The sequence below is a fragment of the Microplitis demolitor genome, chromosome 6 (genome assembly GCF_026212275.2).
Source record: "Microplitis demolitor isolate Queensland-Clemson2020A chromosome 6, iyMicDemo2.1a, whole genome shotgun sequence".
Classification (NCBI taxonomy): domain Eukaryota; kingdom Metazoa; phylum Arthropoda; class Insecta; order Hymenoptera; family Braconidae; genus Microplitis; species Microplitis demolitor.
Window position 1 is genome coordinate 5,951,114 of NC_068550.1, and position 25,418 is coordinate 5,976,531.

At 26.7% G+C, this 25,418-nt stretch overlaps 2 protein-coding genes across 8 annotated transcripts in view; one reads left to right on the forward strand and one right to left on the reverse strand.

The window, feature by feature from the left end:
* The window catches only part of LOC103579801 (RAC-gamma serine/threonine-protein kinase), a 65,404-nt gene that overhangs the window by 10,250 nt on the left and 29,736 nt on the right, over positions 1-25,418 (reverse strand). The window contains exon 2 of one of the 2 annotated variants that reach the window (XM_014439376.2): positions 2,365-2,398. The exons of the other annotated variant lie outside the window; for it this stretch is intronic. Coding sequence (XP_014294862.1) covers positions 2,365-2,398 — 34 coding nt within the window. The remainder of the gene's footprint in view (positions 1-2,364; positions 2,399-25,418) is intronic. 2 annotated transcript variants of the gene reach the window in all.
* Positions 2,428-25,417, forward strand: LOC103579798 (AF4/FMR2 family member lilli). 6 transcript variants are annotated; one of them, XM_053740066.1, is made up of 12 exons: positions 2,428-2,536; positions 5,703-6,118; positions 7,670-7,881; positions 13,117-13,412; positions 13,478-13,645; positions 14,172-15,251; positions 15,384-15,461; positions 16,058-16,317; positions 16,567-16,683; positions 17,703-17,952; positions 24,382-24,591; positions 24,934-25,417. In XM_053740066.1, the coding sequence occupies exons 2-12, from the start codon at positions 5,796-5,798 to the stop codon at positions 25,018-25,020; spliced, it is 3,081 nt and encodes a 1,026-aa protein (XP_053596041.1). In that variant the 5' UTR covers positions 2,428-2,536; positions 5,703-5,795; the 3' UTR covers positions 25,021-25,417. The 6 variants fall into 6 exon arrangements, with proteins under 6 accessions (XP_053596041.1, XP_053596038.1, XP_053596040.1 ...); XM_053740063.1 differs by lacking the exon at positions 2,428-2,536 and adding an exon at positions 2,642-3,294; XM_053740065.1 differs by lacking the exon at positions 2,428-2,536 and adding an exon at positions 2,642-3,124.

Below are 25,418 nucleotides of genomic sequence, written 5' to 3' on the forward strand. Positions count from 1 at the left end.
CATCGGTTTTTATATACCTCCGTGGCATCTATTATCAACTTAATATTTTTTATATTTTTATCACACGCAATACTCGATGTTATTACGTTAGATGCGCTTAATAGTATTTATTTATTTTTTTTAAGTTATTCACTTACGTAGTATTTTGAGAAAGAAATTATTTGGATGATTATTTATTGAAAATATTTTTGCTATCGGGTATTAATTGTCATTAATTGTGGGTATGTATGTGCAATTGATAACTGATAATTTACGCATATTTTTATTAATGATGAAATCGTGACGCTGTTTTATTATTATGTTATTGTTTTTTTTTAATCATTTTATCTATTTTTATTCAATTTTCAAGATATATCATTTCATTTTTTTTTTAATTATTTGTTATATATTATTATTATTGCTGTTGCTTTGATTGTTATTTCTATTACTGTTGTTTTCGTCACTTTTGTTTATAGTGTAGTTGCTGTAGTTTTTGTAACTATTGTTGTTGTTGTCTTTGTTGTTGCTATATTTTTGTTGTTCTTGTTCTTGTAGCTATAGTTTCTATTAATGTACCTGATGTTCTCATTATCGTTATTATTATTATTATTATTATTATTATTATTATTATTATTATTATTATTATTATTATTATTATTATTATTATTATTATTATTTGCAATTTTGAACGAAAGTTTTATTTTTATTAATTTTTTTTTACTTTTTTTTTTTTTAAAAATATCTTTATTAATAAATATATAAAATTATTGATGATGAAAAAAATTATTTAATCAACTTATTATCCATGAAAAAAGTAAACTATCACTTATCAATTTCTGTGAGTATGTAATTTGATTGAGCACGCGCCAAAATAAAAAAAAAATTACTGATAATAGTTGTAGTAAGTTGATAAGAATTTAAAAAAATGATGAAACTTGAGCGCAATTTTCAGTAAAAAAATTAATAGTGAGGTAATAAAATCCAAATCATGTCAGTACTGGTTACCAAGTTTATGTCATTATAACCAGAGAGATTTTCAGTCCCACTGAGCCCCTTGAAAACATCAATAAAAATATAAGTAAAAGAAAGTCTGGTAAAACCGATCTAATCTCCTTAATGAGATGATTCATTTATCCCAATCACCGCAATACCAAATAAAACGCAATTGGGGAACTGGGTTTCGAGATATCGTGATCTAAATATTTAAAAATTTATCGTTTTTTCTAAGCTCATTAGCCTGCTAAAAAATTTTATTAATCAATAATTTTAAGCTTTCGGTCTTCCGGTAGTACACACCTGATGTAAAATTAGACATAAATTAAAAAAAAAAATTTTTTGTTTTATTCAAAAAATTTTATATAGTCCAGGGAAAAATGGGACAAGTTCACACTCCATTTTATTTTTAGTAGTTCATTTTACCCCGCACTAAATTTGTCTACACTCTCTTTCTTTTTATACTTAAAAAAAATTATTTTTATTACAACTAATTATTTAAATCTTTAATATTTAAAAAAATAAAAAAATATCAAAGATTTTTCTCCCGTCTAAAAAAAATTTTTTTTTATCAATTGCCAATAATATTAAATTACATTATAGTAGCATACGATAAATTAGCTTACTGTTTAATCAATTCTCACTAATAAAGTATTTTTTTTTTTTTTTTAATCAAATTTTTCAATTCAAAATTATTTCATCAATCAAAAAATAAAATTAATTATTTCATCAGTTGAAATTTCATATTTACATATTGTGTCACTAATTCCAAAAGAACATATTTTTATACGCCCTTTTGACTTTAATCTCAAGTTTAAAACCAAAAGGGCGTATAATTTTTTTTTAACTGCTAATAATATTGTAGACGTATTCTAAAGCAGAAAATTATAAAAAAAACTTGAAAGCCAAAAGAGCGCGTAATTTAAATTATATGTCTTTTTTTGGCTTCCAAATTTTTTTTTTAATTTTTATCTATAAAATAATTCTACAAAAGATGGGAAAAAGAAAAATTATGCACCTTCGTGGCTTTAGAAAGCTTCCTAAAATCAAAAGGGCGTATAAAAATATGTCCTTTTAGAATTAAATACGTGATATACTTATATATGTACGAAAATACAAAATTTCATCAGAATTTGAATTTAAAAGTTATAAAAAAAAATGGTCATATATACATATATGTATTAAAATGTATATAGATATATGATGTAATATTTTGAGTAATAATTCAAGTAACCGGTATATAAAATGAAATAAGAATAAAGAGCGCATGTGTTACAAAGCAGTAGGGAAATAGTAAAAGTCGCGACGTTACTGAGGGCTGCGCCGGCGACTTCAGTAGTCAGTAGTCGCAATCATGCCACCACCTTGACAATTGCGGATACTTGTACTTACTTTTATTCATACGGATCTGTCCTAGTCCAAGTACCTAGAAAAAAAAATTTTATTTACAAAAAAAAAAAAAAAAAAAAAAAAAAAAAAAAAAATATTAATGAAACATAAAAAAGTAAAAAAAAAATTAACAAAATTGTTTATCACAATTGCAATAAAAAATTAATAAATGCAGGTAAAAATGAATAAATTGTTTTTTTATTTTTTTTATATCTAATAATTTAATAAAAGTGAGTTTAATATTTATATTTATCAAGAGGATAAATGATATTAATTTAAAAAAATTAATTTATTATTTATTGAGATCATATATTTATATATAGTAATTTATTAAGATTTAAAAATGAGTTAGTGTTGTGTTGTGTTAATTGTGATCATCTTAAAGTTCCGCGACGTAGAAATTTCCGTGACCGAATTTTCGTTGGCTTTACTTGCAAGTTAAACTAAACCAGAGAAGAGAAGTAGTAGAATAAGAAAATGAAATAAAGAAGTACAAGTATAAGTAGTAGAAGCATAAGTTGACGAAAACCAAGAGGCGAAACAAATGGAATAAGAAGGGGAAATTAAAAAAGGGAGAGGGAGAAAGAAAGAGAAGTGAGAGAGATAAAAATTAATATGAAGATTTTAAAAAAAGTGGTAGTAGTACTCGTGATGGAAGACGGCGCGTTAATATTTTAGTTTTAACCTACAGTTTAAGTAGTACATCTTTTTTTTTTTTTTCGTATTCATTTTTAGAGGAAAATGTAATAGGGATTTTAAAAATGTGAGTTGGTAATTTTTATTTTTTATGATGAAAAGGAAAAAATAAATTTGTGAAGTGATGGTGATTTTGTGTTTTTTTTTTTTTAAATTAGTTACGTGAATTTAATTTTTTTTTCAACTTGTAAGTGGTTTTGAAGTCACTAAGTAAACACTAGGTATTTTTTTTCGGAGGTTGGTAAGGCTGGATTTAAAAAATTCCCTAGATTACAGAAAAAGTTTATAAATTTTGTAAAATTCAAAATTTTCTGAAATTTTAAAATAACAGCATTTACTAGTTTTTTTTTAAAGAAAGAATGTACTAGTTTTTTTAAATAAAAATTTACTAGATTTATTTCATTAGTAAATTCCCTAGATTTGTTCAAAAATGATTTTTCTTTATTTACAGAAAAATTTATTAGATTTGTTGCAATATTAAATTCCCTAGATTGTTATTAAAGCGAAAATAAATTTCCTTGAATAAAAAATTTACTAGACACTCGTTGGAAAAATTCACTAGATTTGTTTAAATTAAAAATTCACTAGAATTAAAAACAAATTATCTTGACATACAGTATTCACTCTGTCTCCTTGACTTATAAAAAATCTCACAATGTATTTACTCAATTCCCATTTTACCAAAAAAGCTCCAACAAAGTACCCAATAAATAAATATCTCCCCTAGTCAAAACAAATTAATTGTCCTTACAACATAAAATAAGTTACCCAAACAAATATAGAATACAATCATCTAATTGCTCTTAAATTAAATTCTTCCAAAGATAGAAAAAGAAATTCTTCGAAAATCAATTAAATTTTTCTATATATATAAAAAAAAAAAAAAAAAAAAAAAACTAAAAAGGAATCTAATAAATTGATAAATTCAATCGATTAGAAAAAGGTCCATACCTATTCAAGTGTCAAAAAAAAAAAAAAAAAAAAAAAAAAAAAAAAAAAAAACAGATCATCAAATCGATACGATATTATAAGGACGTCATGAATATTGAGCGACGTTGCCACCGCGTGGTTTTATATTTATTTATATATATGTCTATATCAACTATATATACGCGCTAGATACATACATAGATACATATTTACATATATATATGATATGTATATATATATATATATGCTAAAAAATGGTGTGTAAAATTTAACTGGTTGATTTTCCTCGATACGTTAACTCTTCTTTAACTTGTTCTCCTATTTATAAATGGTTTAAACCCGGTCTCTTTGCATTGACCAACGAGTGTGGTTCCGTAAGCTCATCGTTATCTCTCTCTTTTTCTCTCTCCCCCAATCCCAATCTCTGTCTCTATCTCTTACAAACTAATACATAAAAATAATTCAACTCACTTACTCACATACGAAAGGAATTCTCAAACTTACTCTCTCTCTACTAGTTTTCTCACTAGTAGCGCGGAACAATTCCCTACCCCATGATATAAATAGAAGCCCTAGGCCAGCTAGTCTCACTTGACCGACTAGAGACGCTTCATATAGCAATTAATTATCATTCATTTTTTAAAATTCATTTGCATAATTCAAACATTTCTTGTTTTTTGTTTTTTTTTTTTTATTTGATGTAAAATTTGAAAATTTTGATGTGGGGGAATAAATTCCAAACAGATCTCGGATGCTTATAGAAGCCATTGCGTAACATTAGACGGTGGTAAAGTTGCACCAGACCCTGCGAGCTTACTCATGTCAGTATATGAGCTTTTTATATATATGTGTATATATATATTTATTTATATATGTATTTATGTTACTACACTAGCGCCACATATGTTGCTGATATATAAATTTAAATACGATCAATGCGCACGCGTTCTGTAACCCACATGCTATTTTTTTTGTATTTAAAAAAAAAATTTTTGAATTTTTAAATTTCGCGGTTTTTTTTTTAAATTTGAATTTTGGATTAATGAATTTTTTTCTGAGTCAGTAAAAATTTTGGTAAATTTTGAAGGTAGAAAAAATTTTTGACAAATTTTTCGAAAATTAAATAAAGAAAATAAATAAACATTTTTTGAATTTTTAAATTTCGCGCTTTTTTTTTAAATTCAAATTTCGAGTTAATACGTTTTTTTTGCTGAATTAATAAAATTTTTAGTTAAATGGGGCGTAGAAAAAAATTTTGAAAAAATTTTTGGAAAAAGAATAAATAAATAAAAAATTTTTTTTTATTATTAATATTCTGGTTATTTTCACGACCTCACCCTCTTTCTTTTTCCTCTGATTCTTCTCTTACGAGGGCGAAGGCCGGTTATTTTTGATCACGACTGAGTTACAGTTTATAAGAGAGTAAGAGAGTAAACGAGAGAGAGAGAGAGAGAAAGAATAAGAGAAGGCTCTGGCCGATTTATACGAGCCACGTCGACGGATTGGAATGGCTTGACAGTTAAAGAATTGCCAAACGTATTGATAATTTATAAACAACTTTATTTTTATTTATAAAAAAAAAAAAATAATAAAATGTAAATTAATTCGTTTAAAAAATAAAATTAATTGTGAGTGTTGCAAAAAAAAAATTGTTTAAAAAATTGAACTTGATGAATTAAAAGCGTGAGGATGGTAACTAAGTAAAAATTATGCAGGAATCTGACGAGCCGGTCATATTGAGTGTCAAAATTGCAAGGATGACGGAAGAAGATTGCTCGGGAGTGAGTCATACACGCGACTGGTGACGAATGAACGCGATGCAACAGCAGCAGCAACAACAGCAGAGCCAAGGGGGCCCCGCGGCGCCCAATGGAGTCGCTGGTGGGGCCCAATTGCCGACGAGTCCATCGCAAGTGGGCCCTGCCTCGGGTACCGCTGCCGGCAATTCCACTAGTCGGCCCCAAGTTAATGGTGGGAGGTTTGATTTTGATGACGGCGGGACTTTTTGCGGTGGATGGGAAGATGGAAAAGCTCATGGACATGGTGTTTGCACTGGTCCCAAAGGTCAAGGAGCTTATTCCGGTAGCTGGCACTACGGGTTTGAAGTTTCTGGTGTTTACACCTGGCCAAGGTCAGTATTTTTTTTTTTTACAATTATATTTTTTTAAGACTAGATAATTTTATTTTTTTTTTTTTTTGATAAAAATTATGATAAGAAAAATGAGGGATTTTTTAAATAAAAAAATTTATTTAATTATTTTGAATCAAAATTCCGGAACGGGGAATCGAACTCACGCCCATCAGTTACGGGTCAGATACTTGATCTTTAGATTAGAAGGCTCAATATCTTAATAAATAAGTAAATTATTTTAAATTTATATTCCTTATGTTTAGAATGTGTAATTTATTGGATTATTATTGAAATTTTTTATTTTTATTTGTCTAGTAATGTGTAAATATTTTTTTTTTTTTTTCAAAATTCACGAAAAATTTTTATTTTGCTCGTGTATAAAAATTGAATACGTAGTGATTTTTTAAATTCCTAGTGACTTATAAATTTCTATAAGTTTTAAACTTTTAGTAATTTTTGTAAATCCTAGGGATATTGTTTTCTAAATCTTTAGAATTAGAAAAATCAGTACCCAGAAATTTTTTCATTTTTCATCTTAACAGTGAGTATTCTGTCTGGAAAAAATTCGACAAAATTCATGATTTTTTTTTAATAGAAAAGTTACTAGATTTTTTTGTTTTTTTCAGTAAAAATTTTCATTTTGATTTTTACTGAAATTGAAGCGGTTTGATTAAAATAAAAAAAATAAAAATTCAAGTGGTCGATACTTGATAAATATATTTGAAATATATTTGTATAAAGCCGACAGTATTTTTCAACCCAACGCGTCAAAATTACACATTTCCTCAAAATTTCAAATTTCTACAAAAAAATTCCAAAAAAAGATGAATGTCACGTCTAGGAATTTTAAAAAATTTCAACGCAGAAAAAAATAATTAATAATCATAAACCCTGATTAAAAGAAACGATTCAATTTTACTACTAAATATATATACATTCAACATCGAGTGAACCGTTTTATTTAATCAGGGAATATCACTGATAGCTATGTAAAATTTTTCGCGAAAACTACGGAGTTGTAACTAAATTTGATTAAAAATAAAAATTATGGAAAGACATAAATTGTAAAAAAAATGTAAACTAAATTAGGGCTGACATGAAAGTGGTTCAGACTACTGAGCTGTCAGTTTCAACCGATTTCAAAATTCTGAGGACATCTACTACCGTAGGGAAATAGGAGAGTTTACTTGTGAATTAGGTCGAGGGTTCAAGTACGACGTCGAGTCTAGGTCACTGTGACCTCGACCTGAAAGCTCAGTCACTCGTGTTTAATATTATTTCCACGGGGTATTTATTCAATATTTTATTATTATTATTACTATATTTTATTTGTTATTATTAAATTTAATTGATGGATGAGGAAAATTTTTTCTAGCCTTGAAAATTTTTTTTCGTTTTTTAAATTTAGACTCAACTGGGCCGAGGTTAATTTTCATGTTTTTTTTTTTTTCGTTTCTTTCCTGTCATATTTTGTGGTCTTAATTTGTTGGGTGTAAATATATACATATATATATATATTTTTTTTTATATGTTCGTGTGTGTTTTTTTTAGTGGCTCGGCTTATGAGGGCCAGTGGCAAAATGGGAAACGTCATGGGCTGGGTATGGAAACTCGAGGACGATGGATTTATCGTGGAGAGTGGACTCAAGGCTTTAAAGGTCGCTATGGTGTAAGACAATCCACAACTTCAAATGCTAGGTATGAGGGAACTTGGTCTAATGGATTACAAGATGGTTATGGCTCGGAAACTTATGCCGATTCAGGTAAATTTGAATCTTTTGTTTTTGTTTTTTAATTGAAAATTATGATTAATTCATTGTGATTCATTTATTTGAATATTCGAATAATTAAAATATTTCAGTCAATTTAAAAATTAAAAAAATGACGGATTATTAAAACGATTCAATAATTTACGAATAATTCGAACAGCTCGGAAAATTGTAAATAATTAATATTTTTTAAATAATTTAAAAATTTTTAAATACTAAGAATTTTTCGAATTACTCGATTCGAATTTCTAGTGAAATATTTTTGTTTGATATTTGACACTAATTATTATTAGCAAATTTTTATTATTATAATTGAATTACAAATATTCGATACAAACTACGAATTTGTAATTTTTGTGATAAACAATAAAAATTTTTTACAAATAATTTATAAATAATTAAAATATTTTGAATAATTTGAGAATTTAAAAATAATTCAAATTTTTCGAATGATTTAATTTGAATTTTGAATTAAATTTTAGTATTTGATTCGAATAATTTGTGATCTTTAATTATATTTAAATTCCTAATATAATAAAAAAAGATAAAATAATTTTTAAAAATAATGGAGAGTTGCATTATAAGTAGTGAAGCCAACAGCAGAGCAATTTATAGTGTTCCATATAGATAGTATATAAAAATAGAAAAGCAAGAGATATTATAATCATAATACATTATATGTTTACTTCTGATATATACCAAGAACAATTTATTGAATTTATTTTCCCTGTTGATTTTCCAAATATCGGTATTATTGTTCAAATTGTGCATTATATTAAAGGCCTCCTGTAGTGCAGGCGAAAAATTGAAGCCATAGTGGCAAAGTTGGTACACTGTAAATCGAAGTGTTTAGTTGCCATTTAAATACATTGGAGTCATTTTCTAAACGTTTGCAAGTGTGTAGAAAGTGACTATGTATTTAAAAGACAACTAAACACTTAAGTGTTTTAAGTTTAAACACTTCGATCTACAGTATACCTAAACTGAGAGACAAATTTATTCACCAGTAATAAAAACACGTATTAGAATTTTTTCTAAAACATTACTACATATTAATAAATTTTAATTACATATAAGTATGAATTTCATTCTACAATAATAAATTCGATTACAGAGATATAAATGAGAGTTTTATCAAAAATAAACTTTCATTAGCATTTAATCAAACTTTATTAGTATTCAATGAAATTTTATTAGTATTTAATAAAATTTCATTAGATACAAATATGTGTCTACTAAAATCACCACAAGCTTTGTTTTATGACGGGCATTTTTAATTCATGTGAAAGTGTCAAATTTGACTGCTGTTAATTTGAAAAAAAAAAAAAAAAAAAAAAAAAAAAAAAAAAAAAAAAAAAAAAAAAAAAAAAAAAGATACACATCCTACGTAAACAATGCATCTAATGATGAATTTGGTTTTGTACATAAATTACAATGGAGTTCATTAGATGTGAATAATTAAATCTATTTATCTATAAAATTGTACATATTCCCGATGAAAAAAGTTTTTGTCTAATTATATATAATTATATATGTTCATATATGATTATATATAATTATAATCATATATGACGTTATATATAATCATGCATGATTATGTATGGGGTCATATATAATTATATATAATTATATGTGACCCCACATATATTCATGCATGATTATATATAACAATATATGATCATATATATGAACATATATAATCATATATAATTAGACAAAAATTTTTTTCATCTGGTCGATACTAATAAACACATATTAAATACTAATAAAATTTGAAACGGGATTTTAATAAAATTTTTATTCGTATTTAGTAAAGGTTTTATTTGCACATGACCAAAATACGTGTTTTACTAAATACAAATAAATTTTATTACTATATAATAAAAATGTCTCTCAGTGTACTGCTGGAAGATGAAAGAGTAGGGCTTGTCTAATAACCGGTTAATTGGTTAATTAATTGAATAAAAGACGCTGTTTAATTAAAATATATATATTGTATAAGTATTATTGACACAAAAAATATCGATCATTAATTAATAATTTTTTGTAAATAGAAAATATTTCATGGCAAAATTAAATGAGTTATTGGCAATTGATAAAAAAATATAAATTGATTAATTGTTTTTATTAAAAACCCCCGCGGAGAAATTATTCAGCTAAAAAAAAAATTTTATGATGACTGTAAATGATTAACTTAAAAATTTTCACAATAAAAAATTTTTTTATTAATTTAATTATGTGGGTACTCATTTAACTCATAACTAAATTCTCTTTAACAAACGACGATTAGTACTCAGTTAAAAGAAAAATTAATAATTAAAATTATGAGTTTAATTAAATCGAAATTTGAATTATATATTTTTGTATAATTAAATTATTAAATAAACGAATGTGATAATTAAATAAATTTATAAATCAATAATCTAAAATTAAATAAATATAAATTTATCATCTTCACTTGATGTTTTATTATCATCAGCCTAAATTTAATATTGTAAAATAAAATTTTGATTGGTTAAATAGTAATAATAGCTAAAACCACTTAAAAACAGTAGCATCAGTGTAGCAGATAAGTTTTATTGCATTTCATTCTGCTTCATTGCCTCTTGAGAGCTTTATTTAGATGCATACAACTCTTAAAATGAATAAACTAAACTAAACTAAAACAAAATTTAGTGTATCGTTTTTATTTAACGATTTTATACTCATTAAAATTCACTTGAATTACTAAAAATTTTAAAGAAACAATTAGAAAAAAAATTTTAAATACGTTTTGATGCTTCTGAATACTTTTGAATCGCCCTTTATCGCGGCTTAAAAAGCATAAATCAAACACAGCCAAAATCAATCTCATGTGAATGTTAGTTAAATTTTATAATTTAATTTAAAAATAATAAATAGGCATTGGAATAAAGAATCCCAGTTTACCCCTGCGGGACAATCCCAGAACTTCCCGCTTTCGAGCTCAAAAAACTGTTAGACCGAAGGAACATACATTTCACTGAAAAAAAATATTTTTTGTCCGACGGTATCTTTGAAATGAATCAACCGATTTGAACGTTTTTGGCGGCAAAATCGAAAAAGATTCAAGACTTAGAACTGATTATATTTTGAGGCAAATCGGACAAGTGGTTTATGAAATACTCTCTTAAATTTTAAATAGTGAAAATGGTGACTATTAACTGTTTACTAGTCAAAAGAATGTCACTAATTCAAATAGTGGTATACATTTCACCCGCGATAAGTTAATTCACTGCAAAATAATAATTGTCATGTAATTTTCACTAATTCGTTTTTATACAGATACGAAAAAAATCTAATCAGTTCTAAGTCTTGGTGATCTATTTCGATTGCTACCAAAAGAACACTCGAATCGATTGATTCGTTCCAAAAATATCGTCGGGCAAAAAAAATTTACATTACACACACGCGGATGCGTACATTCATCTGAAAATTTTCCGAATATTTTTCTAGGATTTCAAAACGTCAAGATCTCTCTGAAAACTGGGTTTTTGAAAATCGAACTGAAACCAAAACACTGAAAAAAATCAGGAATGAAGTCGGATTTTATTTAAATTTGCATTCACTCCAATTCGGAATTTTCATATTAAAAAATATTTCTCTTCGGAGTGAATTACACTTCAAGGGGATTAAATAAATACAAAATCAACAGCCCAGCATTCACTCCGGATTTACTCTACGTTAACTTTGTAAATTTTTTACAATGTACCTTCCCTTTTTTTTAAAATTAAAAATTTTTATAGCGGGAAATTTAAAATAATAATAATAAAGTTATAAAAGTTCCCGGGCGATAGCCTCGTGGGATGTTCAAGATCCTAGTATAGTTGAAAGAAGCTGTAGACCGAAATACACACTAGCAAGACTAATTCACGCCAACACCCAATACTTATTCACTAAACACGAGGTACATATATATATATTTAAACGTATATATGTAGTACAACACGAGTTAAATAAAACAACTATTACCATTACTATACTACATTGGATGATGATACGTGGCGCGCTATTTCAGGCGGTCGAGCCGCTTTTGCCACGTACCAAAAAGCCAGGACTGTAACAATTGTATTTTTTTTAAATATATATATATATTTTTTATTATTATTGTTATTATAATTGCTATTATTATTAAATAATTATGTAAAGTGCGATTGGTGAAAAAAATTTTATGCAATTACTTTAGAGAAAATTTCAAATTCCTTCGGTTGTTTATTTTATTTTATTTTACTGTTTTTTTTTTTCTTTTTTTTCTGTAGATCGCAGGAATTTATTTTTTATTTAGAGCTGGATTATTTAAGATGTTAAATATAAATATTATAGTTTTATCATGACCGTTGAACTTACAATGTTTTATTATAATTGATGACGAAGCTCGCGCGTTAAATTACGAAAATTTATGTATCTTGCCAAAAAATTTTTATGCCAAATAAAATTACAGATATGCGGATAATAAATTGAAAAATAAAAATTTTTTATTTTATTGGAAATTAATAGAATTTAATTTTTTTTTTTTTGTTAAGAAAAAAAAAATAAATAAAGCTCGAGTTCGATTGAGCTCGGATTGATCATAATTTGTATAGAAATTTGTAAATATATATGAAATATATAATGTTACTAGTGACAAAATTTTATAAAATAAAAAAAATTTAGTTAAAAAAAAAATCTAGAAATTAAAAAAACTTTTTTTTTCAATAAAAATTTCAAATTTCCCGCAATAATTATGTATTTGCCCCTTTTTGTGAGTAAAAACAATCATTTTTCTAATTATTTTACTCAGAAATTCGTTTTACAAACTCATAAATAAATAAAAATTTTTAATTTTTAATTTATTGATAAAAAAAAAAAAAAAAGAGTCAATAATTTTTCATAATTGACTTTTAATTTCTATAAATTTTTAATAACTTTTGCTAGCTAATTTAATATTATGACGTAAAATATTATTACTTAAATTATTTATAAAAAAATTTTTAAATATTCTATTAAAAAAAATTTCCCGCCGTAAAAAAAAATATCTAAAAAAATTAGTCAAAAAAACATTTAGAAAGAAAAATATGAGTGATGACAAATAAGTAAGTCATTAATCAAAAATAAATATAACATGAAAAATATGACGTTAAAAAAACACTAGAAAGTAAATGAATCACGATGTATTTAAAATAAAAAAATATGTGAGGTATTAAATAAATGAATTAATTTGAAAATTTAAAGGAACTTATCAGGGGCAATGGTTACGTGGAATGCGCCATGGTTATGGAGTAAGAACAAGTGCGCCATTTGGATTAGCTAGTCATTATAAACCACCGAAACAAATGCGTGCATCATTAACGTCACTTAGAAGTACCGATGGTGCACCGGCAGTACCACCGACACCAGAACCAACAGATCGAAGGGATCGTCGGGTTGATGATAGTCGAGGTGGTTTTGTATTAAAAGCACGAAGTGATGATCCACCTGCGAGACGAAAAAGTTTGACGGAGAAATCATTGAAGAAAGGAATTCTTTCGGTATATAAAATACTTTGTTTTTTTTTTTTTTTAATGTAAATGTCAAAAATACTTTTTTTTTCTAGGGTTTGAAAATTCGTAAGCAAAGAAGTACTGGTGACTTAGAAAAACGTGGTACTGTTGGTAGTATACGAAGCAATGCTAGTTCTGCGTCATGGATGTCAACTGAAAGCTCACATAGTCAAGCATCTGCGTCAGTACATACCGATAGTAATGCGTCATTCGTTATTGAGGTAATTTTAATTTTATATTAGTACTAGTCAATTTGTGAGAAAATTTCCGTTTATTTGAGTACCCACATCGATATATTTAGAAGAAGTAAAAAAATTCAAAATGGCGGAATTTTTAAAAAATCATTAAATTTTAGTTTATTGAAGTGTAGTGTTGTCGGTACTCATTTGATGGGGAATTTGATCAACTATTCTGAAATTATATTGATTTTTTTTTATAAAAAAAATTTTGGCTGTAATATTTTTTCGTAGCATGAAATTGTAATGAAAAATTTTTTTAAAATAAAAATAGTAGCATATTCAAATTCCTGAGTAAATTTCCGTTTGTTTGAGTACCCACATCAATATATTTGGAAGAAGTAAAAAAATCCAAAATGGCGGAATTTACAAAAAATAATCAAATTTGACTTTATTGAAATATAGTGTTGTTGGTACTCATTTAATGGAGAATTTGACTGTCTACTCAAATCATCAAACAATTTTCATGTCAAGTAATTACCGTCATATAAAAATGTATTTATAATTACAGGATGAGCAAATGGATGCTTCAGTTACTGAGACTTATTTAGGAGAATGGAAAAATGATAAACGAACAGGTTTTGGTATCTCTGAACGTAGTGATGGTTTACGTTACGAAGGTGAATGGTTCAATAACCGTAAATATGGTTACGGAGTAACGACATTTCGTGACGGTACCAAAGAAGAGGGAAAATATAAAAACAACGTGTTAATAACCTCACAAAAAAAGAAACACATATTTTTAATAAGATCAGCTAAATTTCGTGAAAGGATAGACGCCGCAGTGAACGCAGCCGTACGTTCCAGTAGAATGGCCTTACAAAAATCCGACATCGCTATTTCACGTACAGCGACAGCGCGGGGTAAAGCGGAACTAGCGGATATTGCTGCCGAGCATGCGCGACAAGATTCAGAGCTAGCTCAACAAACAGCTAAACAATTTGCCCCAGATTTTCGTGAACCGGGACTTGAACGTTTACGTAATCGTGAAATACCCAAGTATGTTCCACCACCCCAGGATACACAACCTTCTAAAAGTATCCTTTCAACTTCCGCTAAATCATCGGCATTAGAAAACACCCAAGTTAAGTCTACTGACGCTACGCAAGGTGGCGCTGCAACGAACCCTAGCTCAGTTGGTGGCGCTAGTGCGGGTATCGGTATTGGGAATCAAGGAAATTCGACTCAAACATTTAATCAATCATTAACACAATCAATAAGACGTGCTAGTATGAAACCAATGACCAATCAAATACCATTAACAAATAATAATAATAATAATACTAATAATAATACTTCTGTAATAAATCCTGTAACACAAAATGCCGGACTTATGGGACAATATGGCGGTGGTCAAAATTATGGTTATGGTGGTGGGGGTGGTATGAGTGGTGTTAGTGAAGGTGGACTATTTATGAACAATTCAAATGCGTATGCACAAAATGTCGGGCAATTTGGTTTAGGGCCGCTGGCTAATACGCAACAAGTTTTAGAAATTACCAATAGTGGTATTTCTACTGGTGGTGTCATAGGTGGCAGTAGTGCCGGTGGATATCTACCTCAACATGGATATCAATTTCCTAATCAACAGGTTAATATTTTGGTTTTGTTTTTTTTTTAGTATTAGTAAATTTGGTGAATGGTAATTTCTTATGGTTTTTGATTTATTTATGAATTATTTTGATACGCGGACCCCATAGGATTATTTTATTATTTTGTGTAGATTTATCAACAAAACCAGAGTTTATACGACCCGACGAGTATGGCCCCTAGCAATTTTTTACCACAACAGATTTATGGTGTAAGCTATCATTTTATAGGTTTTTGTTGTTGGAATTAATATATATTTTGTTTTCATATTTAATTAGATGTTTGTAATAAAATTTTATGATTAAGTATTTATAGAATTAAAATCGATATATCGAATTTATTAGATCGATAGATCAAAGGTCGAATCAATATCTCAAAATTGAAATCGATATTTAAAAATCTCGATCGATATATTAACTTCTAGATTAATAAATCGATATATTTAATTTTTTTAATCGATAGATCGAAGATCGAATCGATATCTCGGAGTCAATATGGTTATTCATAAATTTGAACCGATATAATAACTTTTGAATCAATAGATCGATTATTAAATCAATATGTTGAATTTTTTAAATCGATAGTTCGATAATCTCAAATATCGATTTGAATTTTTAAATCGATATATTGAAGTAATAAATCAATACATCGATTTTAACCCCGTATTAGTTTTCGTTGAAATTTTTTCGGCTTTAAAAAAAAAAAAAAAAAAAAAGTAGAGTTAATATGTTTAGAATTTTTTACTTTTTTCCTTAACAATAAACTAAAAAATTTGGGTAATAAATTAATGATTATGATCATATTCAGGGAATGAATAATTATGGAAACGCGAATTATAATTCGATGACTTATCAACAAATGCAGCAACAGCAAATGCAACAACAAGTTCATCAACAACAGCAACAACAACAACTACAACAGCAACAACAACAATTACAACAAAATCAGTACGGAGACGCAAACGATGGAATGAGGCAAAACATTAGCACTTTAAGAAGAAATAGTAGAGTTTTGAGTCAACAAGATCGACCCAACACGGTCGTCAATGCCCAGTCTTTGAATGATCGGTAAGAAATCGACATTCATATTCACTACTTTGTTTTTTTTTTTTTTTATTACACATTTAGCGTAAAAAATCCGAAGGCAATTCGAAGTAACTGTGAATTTAATTTTAACCCGCAGCCACTCCATAATATTTTAATGTTGGAATAAATTTCTATCAAAAAAATTATATACAATTATCCACTTCGCATATTTTTTACAATTTATTTGTAATTAACATATTAATATTTGTGACTAATTATTTGTATTTTTAGATTGGATCATTACAAAAGACCACCAAGTCGTGATAGTTCCGTTGATCGTTATCGTACAAATCGCTTAATTGGATCACGTCAACCGTCCGTTGATAAACAATCACAGGATGGCGAAAGGTTAGAATTATTCTACTATAGCTGTCATTTTTATTTTATCACTATTGTTATTATTATTTTTACTACTGACCCTTTAAAGCTTCCCAGTATTTAACCACTAAGAATCCCCTGCAACAATTTCCATCCCGAGTTTCTGATCAAGACACTGATCACTAAAACTTTTGATAATCACTACATAGATTTGCACAAGATGACATACGAAAGACAATTTAGTAGCAGCCTTGTGTTAATTTTGTAAAAGAGTCTTGCAGAAACCCCTTACAAGTCTACGTCTTTACATATCTATAAGTATAAATCTGTCACAAGATATTTCTACAAGATTTACAGTCGAGATTTTTGTATTACTCACATGATATTGTACGAAGTAATAGTGCAGATTTTTTACACATAATTCGTTTATAAAACCACTTATACATTTCTTGAGCAAAACTTGCGTAAGAAATTAAAGACATACGCGTTATTCGCGCAAGATTTACCCCTTCCTCTGGCCTACGATACATATAAATATATATACATATTTACATATACAGCGGTTGTAGAAAAAATCTGTCGCAAACCATGCGTGAGTGTCTTTAATAAATTTCCTGCGCAAGTTTTGCTGAAGAAATGTGTAAGAAATTATATCATCGAGCGATGTGTTGACTTGCACAGTTCCTTCGATACAACATAACCCAAAGTATCTTGTAAGTCTGCACAAAACTTGAAATTTAAAAGTCTTCACCAGTTTCGGCAGTAAGACGTCATTTAAAGACGTAGACAACTAGAACACTGGTGACTAATTTTGCGCAAGACTTTAATAAATTTGCTATACAGACAAAAGTTCTAATTTTCGGAACTTTTTTTTTACAGTAGAATCTATAGTTTATACACTTCCCAATTTTGATACCCCCACCCCCCATCCTTAATTTCTTACAAATAATGTGGGAGCTGTCGGTTTAGCTTCCACTGTATCAGGATTCGATAATTGAAGGGTTAAAAAATTTGAATTGTTTTTCTTTTTTTTATTATTTAATTTATAGAACTGGAAGAGGCGGAAGTATAATGAGATCAGGGACACCATTAAACGGATCAGCTGTTGGAAGTGGTGCAGCTACACCAACATACACAGCACCAACGACCAGCCAATTTGAAGGTGCGTTAAGACGCCGTGGTACCGGTCAAGAAATAATACCTAGTGCTGTCCAACCTAAACGTACTGAGAGCTTGTATGTTACACCTGCTCGCGGATCAATAGGTGGTGGCGGGGCTGGCGGCGGCGGGAAAATGAAAGTGAGTTTTTAACAAAAATTTTTTTTTTTTCTTAATAATTTAGTTCAGTATTACCATGATTAAAATTTTCAAATTTTTTTTTTATTCCAATTAACTACTTAACTAGCTGATAAATAATTATTTTCCTTATTTATTTAAATTATTTTTATTATTGTGTGTTTTTGTCATGTGTATTTTGTGCATGCTAACCCAGGACACGAGAGGAACGGTCCCCGCCTTCAACGCAACACCCAAGGCCCCCGCTACTCTATGAGTATTTTTTAATTAACAATTTATTTAATTATTATCGAACTTTCATTTATTTTTTTTACAATTCTACAAAATTCAAGATTTTTTCAAAGGGTATTTTAATATTTAAAATTTTTTTTTTATAAACTCAAAAGTGGAAAAAAATTCTAACAGAAAATTATCGCGATAATTTATTTAAAATTTAAAAAATAAAAATTTTATTTACATTGACATATAAATAAATGCCAATGCAAGTAAGTTAAGTCCGAGCTTATTATAAAATCTATATAAATCTGATATAATTTTAAAAAAAATATATAAATTTTAAAATGAATTTAAAAAATAAAACTCAGATTTTTTATACTTGAAAAAAAAATTATTAATTATTTAATTAATAAATTAATTAATTGATGAAAAAAATACTAATAAATAATAATAATAACAATAAGAATAATAATGCAAACAGATGCCCTCCAATTTTTTTTCTGCATATAATATATATAAAGATATATATATTTGATATATTTTAAAATTAATGTATACTATTTATAATTAATAATAACTATATAAGAAAAAAAGTATATATATACATATATATTATATACATATATTAGGGAGCGGCATTTCAGAGCAACAGTTTTTTTTTAAAGCGCTCGGGGAAAAAATCATAGACTGATACGCAATTTTATAAGAAATTGAACATTCTACAAAAAAAGTCTCTTATTATTTTTTGATAAATTTACTCGTTCATAAGTTTTTTCAAATTCTAAAATTTTTATTTTTACTATCAATAAATTCAGAACATGATTTTTTTAAAGAAATTGATATTTAAATGCAATAACTAAAGAGCATATCATAATTTCAAAAGCATTTCAAGAGATAATTTGTTGGTGATGACATGGTCTTTAAAAAAAGTCCTATGATATTTTGTTATAAGTCTGAGTTTCGCCAAAAAAGTCAAATAATATCGAAATTTGTATTTTAAACTTTAACTTAAAAAAAATTTTTCCCGCGTTATTTAAATGGAAATCGAATTTTTCAATGAGCGACAGTTGTAATCGAGATAGAATTTTTTTTCTTGCGCGAAAATTTTTTTTTTGTAGTCTATGATTTTTTCCACAAGCAAAAAAAAAATGTTGCTCTGAAATTACGCACCCTAATATATGTGAAATGTAAAATCTTATTAAGAAAAAAAAAATTGTTGCTCGGTTGAAAATGCTATTGATCTATAAACAAAAAAAAAAAAATAATAATAATAATAATAATAAAAATCGTGATTGGTGTGGAGGCGGGGACCGTTTATTTAAGATAAAAAAAATAAAATCCCTTAAATTTTTAAAAATAACAATTATTTATTTTATATTTTTCTATATATATTATAAATATATATATACCTATGTATATATATTAATATTTTTTTAAAATATTTTCTAACTCTCTTCCACACCTTCACGAAGCCTTTTGTCAAATAAATTATTTTTCTAACGCATGCTATTAAATATTTAAATCTATAGCTTATTAAATAAATAAAAAATTTGAAATCTTGACACACTTTATATATATACACTAACAATTTAACTGTTTATATTAAATATATATAGCATAAATATGAATTTATTCTCGTAAAGTTATTAAAAGAAATTCGATCCAATAGATAATATTTTTGGCAATAGAAAAAAAAGGACTTTTGAATTAATCGTGTGATTAATTATTTGATAAATTTGATTCGATATTTATGAATATAATAGATTATAAGAAAAAAAATATGTGTGTATTTTAAAAATGTCCAGAAACTGAAGCGCCTTGATGACGAAAGAAACGAAAGATAAATATTTATTAATATTATTAATGAAAAAATATTATAATGAACTTTTATTGAAATATTTATTATGCCAGGATCTTTATTACCTGTGATATATATAAATATATATACATAAATAATATAAATTAATTTTTTCTTATATATATTTAAATTTTTCCAGTCATTTTCGAAGTTCATAGAAAACTAAGATTTAAATTTTTAAATAAAAATTTTCTTGATATTTTTTGAATTTTAAATATTTAATTTCTGGTTTGAGTTTTTTAAGAAGAGTAAAAAACGTCCATTGTACAAAATTGCGTGCATATGCGTGGAATACTATTGAAAAAAAAATCACTCCGTATGTGGGGTAAATTGGAAATTTTTTTTTTCTGCGGAGTGATTTCAAAATTATGTAAATTTTATTTTAATCAACATTCACTTCGATTTTGAGTTTAAATATTGAAATAAACATCCCTTCGAAGTGAATTTCACTCCAAGGAGATTAAATAAATAAATAGTCATCCGTTCCGCATTTACTTCGATTTCTCTCTGGATTATATCCGCGTTAAAAAAAAATTACAGATTTTTTTTTTAGAAAATTAAGTGATCTACAATTTTTATTCCAAAAAAATTTACGTATTTTTAATTACCATGGAATTATTTACGAAAAATAAAAAAAAATAATTCGTGGATTTTTATTTCGTCTTCTAAAATTTGTATTTCTTTTTTCTTTTTTTTTTTGTTATGAAAAATATTAAATTCAAAACTTTTCTATGGACAAGTTTTTTTTTACATACATATGCATGTAATATTATTATTACTACTTACGTTTTCCATATAATTTTTTAAAGGCTGATTTTTTTTTTTTAATTAATTTTTTATAACTTTTTTTTTAAGGCTGATTTTAATAAATTTTTTAATTAAACCTACGAATTAATAAAAATCAATTTTATTTATAACTTTGCCTTGATAAAAATAAATAAGAGAGAGTTAAATAAATAAATGAATTTGTTTGAATAAAAAAAAATGACAAATAAAAGTGCCAAGAAGAGAATATTGAATTTTCTGATAAATAAAATAAAATTACTATACAAATGATAACTAAAAAACAAACTAATAATAATAAATATATTAATTAGCTTATTAATTTTAAATGTGACAGAATATATAGATATATATATTTATATATGAAATACATAATATACAATTAAAGCGCGTTGTGTAAATTATGAAAAGAAAAAAAAAATTTCGAGCTTTCCATCTAATCTTAAAAAAAAAATTAAATGATATTTAATTATTTAAATTATAATTAATGTATACAATAATAAGATATCAAATAATGAAACAAAAATGTCCATTCAAATATATATATATATATATATATATATATATATATATATATATATATATATATATATATAATATAAGAATAATAATTATATCCGCACAAATATTTTCTTATTTAAGTTTTCCGAAAAAAAAATTTACTATCATTTTTTTTTATTTTAATTAAATTTTTTTTAAGTATAATTACACAAATATTTAACGTAATAATAAAAATAATTTATTATAAAAATCTATTAGAGTTCATTGATATGAAAAACTGTTTAAAATTAGGACCGAAATTACTAGAATTAATTAAATGTATCTCTGCTGTAATTAACAAAAAATTATAAAATATATGTATATAGATGCATGTTGTTTTTCTAATCCTCCTAGTTTTAAGTTATAGAGAAAGAGAGCCGGGAGGGGGGGGGGGTAGTAAATTTTTTGCAACATGTTGAAAAATTTTCCACAGTAAGTGGATATTACTAGATGTATGTTTTTATATAGATCCATATTCTGGAAACTATTGCTTGAAAGTCAATAGGACACAAACACAAATTATAGTTAGAGGTATTAGCTTCAAAATGAGACCAAGAACGAGTGTTTATCTCAATTAGTTTAGAAGTTACAAATGTTTAAAGTTTAAAGGTCAAAGTTTTACAATGCAAATCTTCAAATCTATTTCTACTTATCTAAATCGATATCTCGAAAACCATCAATCGAAGCTTGATCAAACAAATATGAAAATTGTTCCTTAAAATTCCCTCTTGAAAATGAGCCCAAACTCGTCTCTTGATCTCAATAACTTTTCAAATTATGAATTTTTAAGTGACAAAAAAAAATTTCACCAACTCTGCAGTATCTCAAATAAATTATCAACCTTCAATAATAAATATCTCCAAAGTTTTCAATTCTAGACAAAAATCTTTTATACAAAAATTGTAGCTAAAAGTCAACACTTTAAAATAAACCTAATTCCATTCCTTAATTTTGATAAATTTCAAAGTTACAAATTTTAAAAGTTATAAACTTAAAACTTTTCCATAAAAATCTCATCATTTCGCATTCTAATCTATTAAAATCTATATTTCGAAAACTATCAATCGAAACCCTATCAAACAAAAATGAAAATAATTCCTCAACGTTCCCTCTTCAAAATGATCCAATTCGCATCTCTAAATTTCAATTTCTTCAAGAGTTATAAATTGTCAGTTTCATAAGTTTTCCAAAAAGATAAAATTATATCACAATTTATTTCTCTTAACGAAAATGACTCATTCAAAAACTATGTCCATCAATATATACATATAAATATTGTCTGAAAAATTGTCTCACTCAATCCCTGTTAAGTCCAATCGAATGTTAGTACAAGTTAACTAGCGACTAGTGTTATTTTCGTGTAGTCTATTTTTGAATTAAACTTAGACACTGCTGTCTTTTTAATATTAATTATTTACACTTATCTACATATATATCACATTTTCATATACTTCATTATACATAAGTATATATATATCTCTATATATACAACTATATAATTCATTTTTTTTTCATCACCCCCAAAAATGTTTCTCAAAATTCTTAAAAAGATTTACGTCAGAATGTTCTTTTAATTTTTTAAGTGCCAGGAATTTGTGTGGGTAGAAAAAATATATGAGAGAGATAAAAGTAAAAAAAAACATAAATAAATAAATAAATAATTCACGGTTAAGCTTTTGGCTATTTCGATGTTGACTAAGTGGGGACATCTTCAGGGAGTTGTCTCTTAAGTATCTAGAGTTATTTTTGTCATACGAGGTACATCCGATCATCAGTCTGTGCTCTAGCTTCATAACTAAACCTCGCTTTATTATTTAACTATACTATTTTGACTTATTTTTCTATTTAATTAACTGCTTAACTGATTTTTTCAAAAAAAAAAAAAAAAACAAAAAACAAAAAAAAAAATTGAACTGAAAAAAACATTTTTTGATAATCAAAATTTTTTAATTATTAACTATGAAAAATGTCCGACTGTTTTGATCCATCGCGTGGTAGAGTGATGATTAATTATCTGGTGAATACTTATTAGACTAATAACTATTTTTTCAATCATGTTTTGAACGTGATTTGAATTTAAATACTCTATGAATATTCAGTGAGGAAATTGATAAAAAAAAAAAATATATATATATATTCAGGCAAGGTTAGAATTGTATAATAATATTAATATTTCAAAAAAATATAAAAAGAGCACAAGGTTAAAAATGTTCTGGTCAGAGCCAGATGAAGAAGAGGAAGCACTTTTGTGTAGTCCAGCTCTGATGGCTCGTAGAGCCTCAGAGTCATGGATTGTTGCACCTCCTGTTGAGGTATAATTTTTTTTTTATTATATTTTCATCTTCATTTTATCTTCAATTTTGAATGAATTTCAAAATTATTTTACTTGACTTCTTCATTTTTTCTCGGTCGATAAATGCAAATTTTCAAATCGGTCGGTAAAAAAGACTCTTACGTGTCGGTAAAAATATTAATGCAGGCTCAAATTATTGACTAAAACTTTATACGAATTTTTTTTATCAAAAACTAAATTTTTTATCGGCCGATGACAACAGTTTTCAATGCAGTTGGTAACAAAGCTCAGGATTTTCTAGATTGGTAATAAAAATTACACTAGATTCAAGTCTTGTAAATAAATTCTGGAAAAATAAAATGATGTTGACTTAGATGGTAACATAGACCTAAAATTCTGGTCCACGAGTAATTGAAAAATAATTCCTTCGATTCATGGAAAAATTTATTTGATAGCAAACTCAATTATGGTGTCGACTTTATCTCATTTTTTTGTAAAAAAAATGTTACCGACTGAAATAAAAATTCTTTATCGACTGAGTTGACTTATTTATTAATTCTTAGAAACTGCCCATTATTTTGGAACATTTATTATCGAGAAATGAAAACTTTTATCGACCGAGTCAAATTGCGACATGAATTTACTTTACCAACAAACGAAACTATCGAATGACCTACTAGAAAAAAAAGTACTATAAGTAGAGTTTATTTTCTTTTTTTTTTTGTATACCAAATTTAACTAGGCGATACCAGTCCCAGCGATGCCACTGCAAAGAAAAAAATCACTGCCTGACGTTGCCCAGCCGATCCAATTGACAGCGACGAGTCCGTTGTCTCGAGAGGAGGTCAGCGTACTAAGCAGTATGAGGAGAGAGGAGATACGAAGACAAATTGACGAAAGTGAAAGACTCAGGGCCAATCCCCTTCTCTATCTAGTCAGTCCCCAGGTCAAAGTGAGTCTTTCAAACGCTTTTTGTTATTTATATTATTTTTACCCGCTTTTACCTACTGCTAGTAAACCAGATCCTCAAAAGTTTTCTTCTGTCTGCACCTAAAATCAATCACGCGATCCCAACGCATCCCCAATATTAATATTAACAGCATTTGCCTACTGTCGGTAAAACAGATTCTCCATTTTTTTAATCCATTCCTTTTAGAAATTCAGTGTGACTAATTATGAAACATATTTATTAGTTTTACTTGAATTTCTGACTGTCGGTAAAACAGACAAAAAAAAATTTTCTTCCAAAATCCACAGAAATAACAATAAATAATTGTTTTTACAATTGTTACAGGACTGGTTCTCGCGACAGCAATTAGTGATGATTGTACTTTTTATCAACATATCATTGGCCCTGATGTTCTTCAAATTATTAACGTAGCGAATCCTTAATGATATAAAAAATACTAAATAATAATAATTAATTCAAAAATTAATTATTGTATTTTTATAATTAAACGCAAATCACTTGATTGAACTTCAACGCGATTTGTTTTTTAACTGGTAAAAAAATTTTGACCGCGTCTTATAAAGACAGTTGTGCCAGTAAATTTTTTGACAAATATCGATAAATAAATCTTTTTTCAACCGAATGTCGGTAATGCAGACTTTTGTCAAGAATTACGAAGACGATTTTTGCGATTATAAAATAATAAACGATTTTTATGCTACGAAAAAAATATTTTTAATGATAAATTAGTATATTTAAAAATTATTGAAATTTTTTAAACTTAATAAAAATTTTTATCATAAAAAAATGAATAGGAAACAGGACTTAAT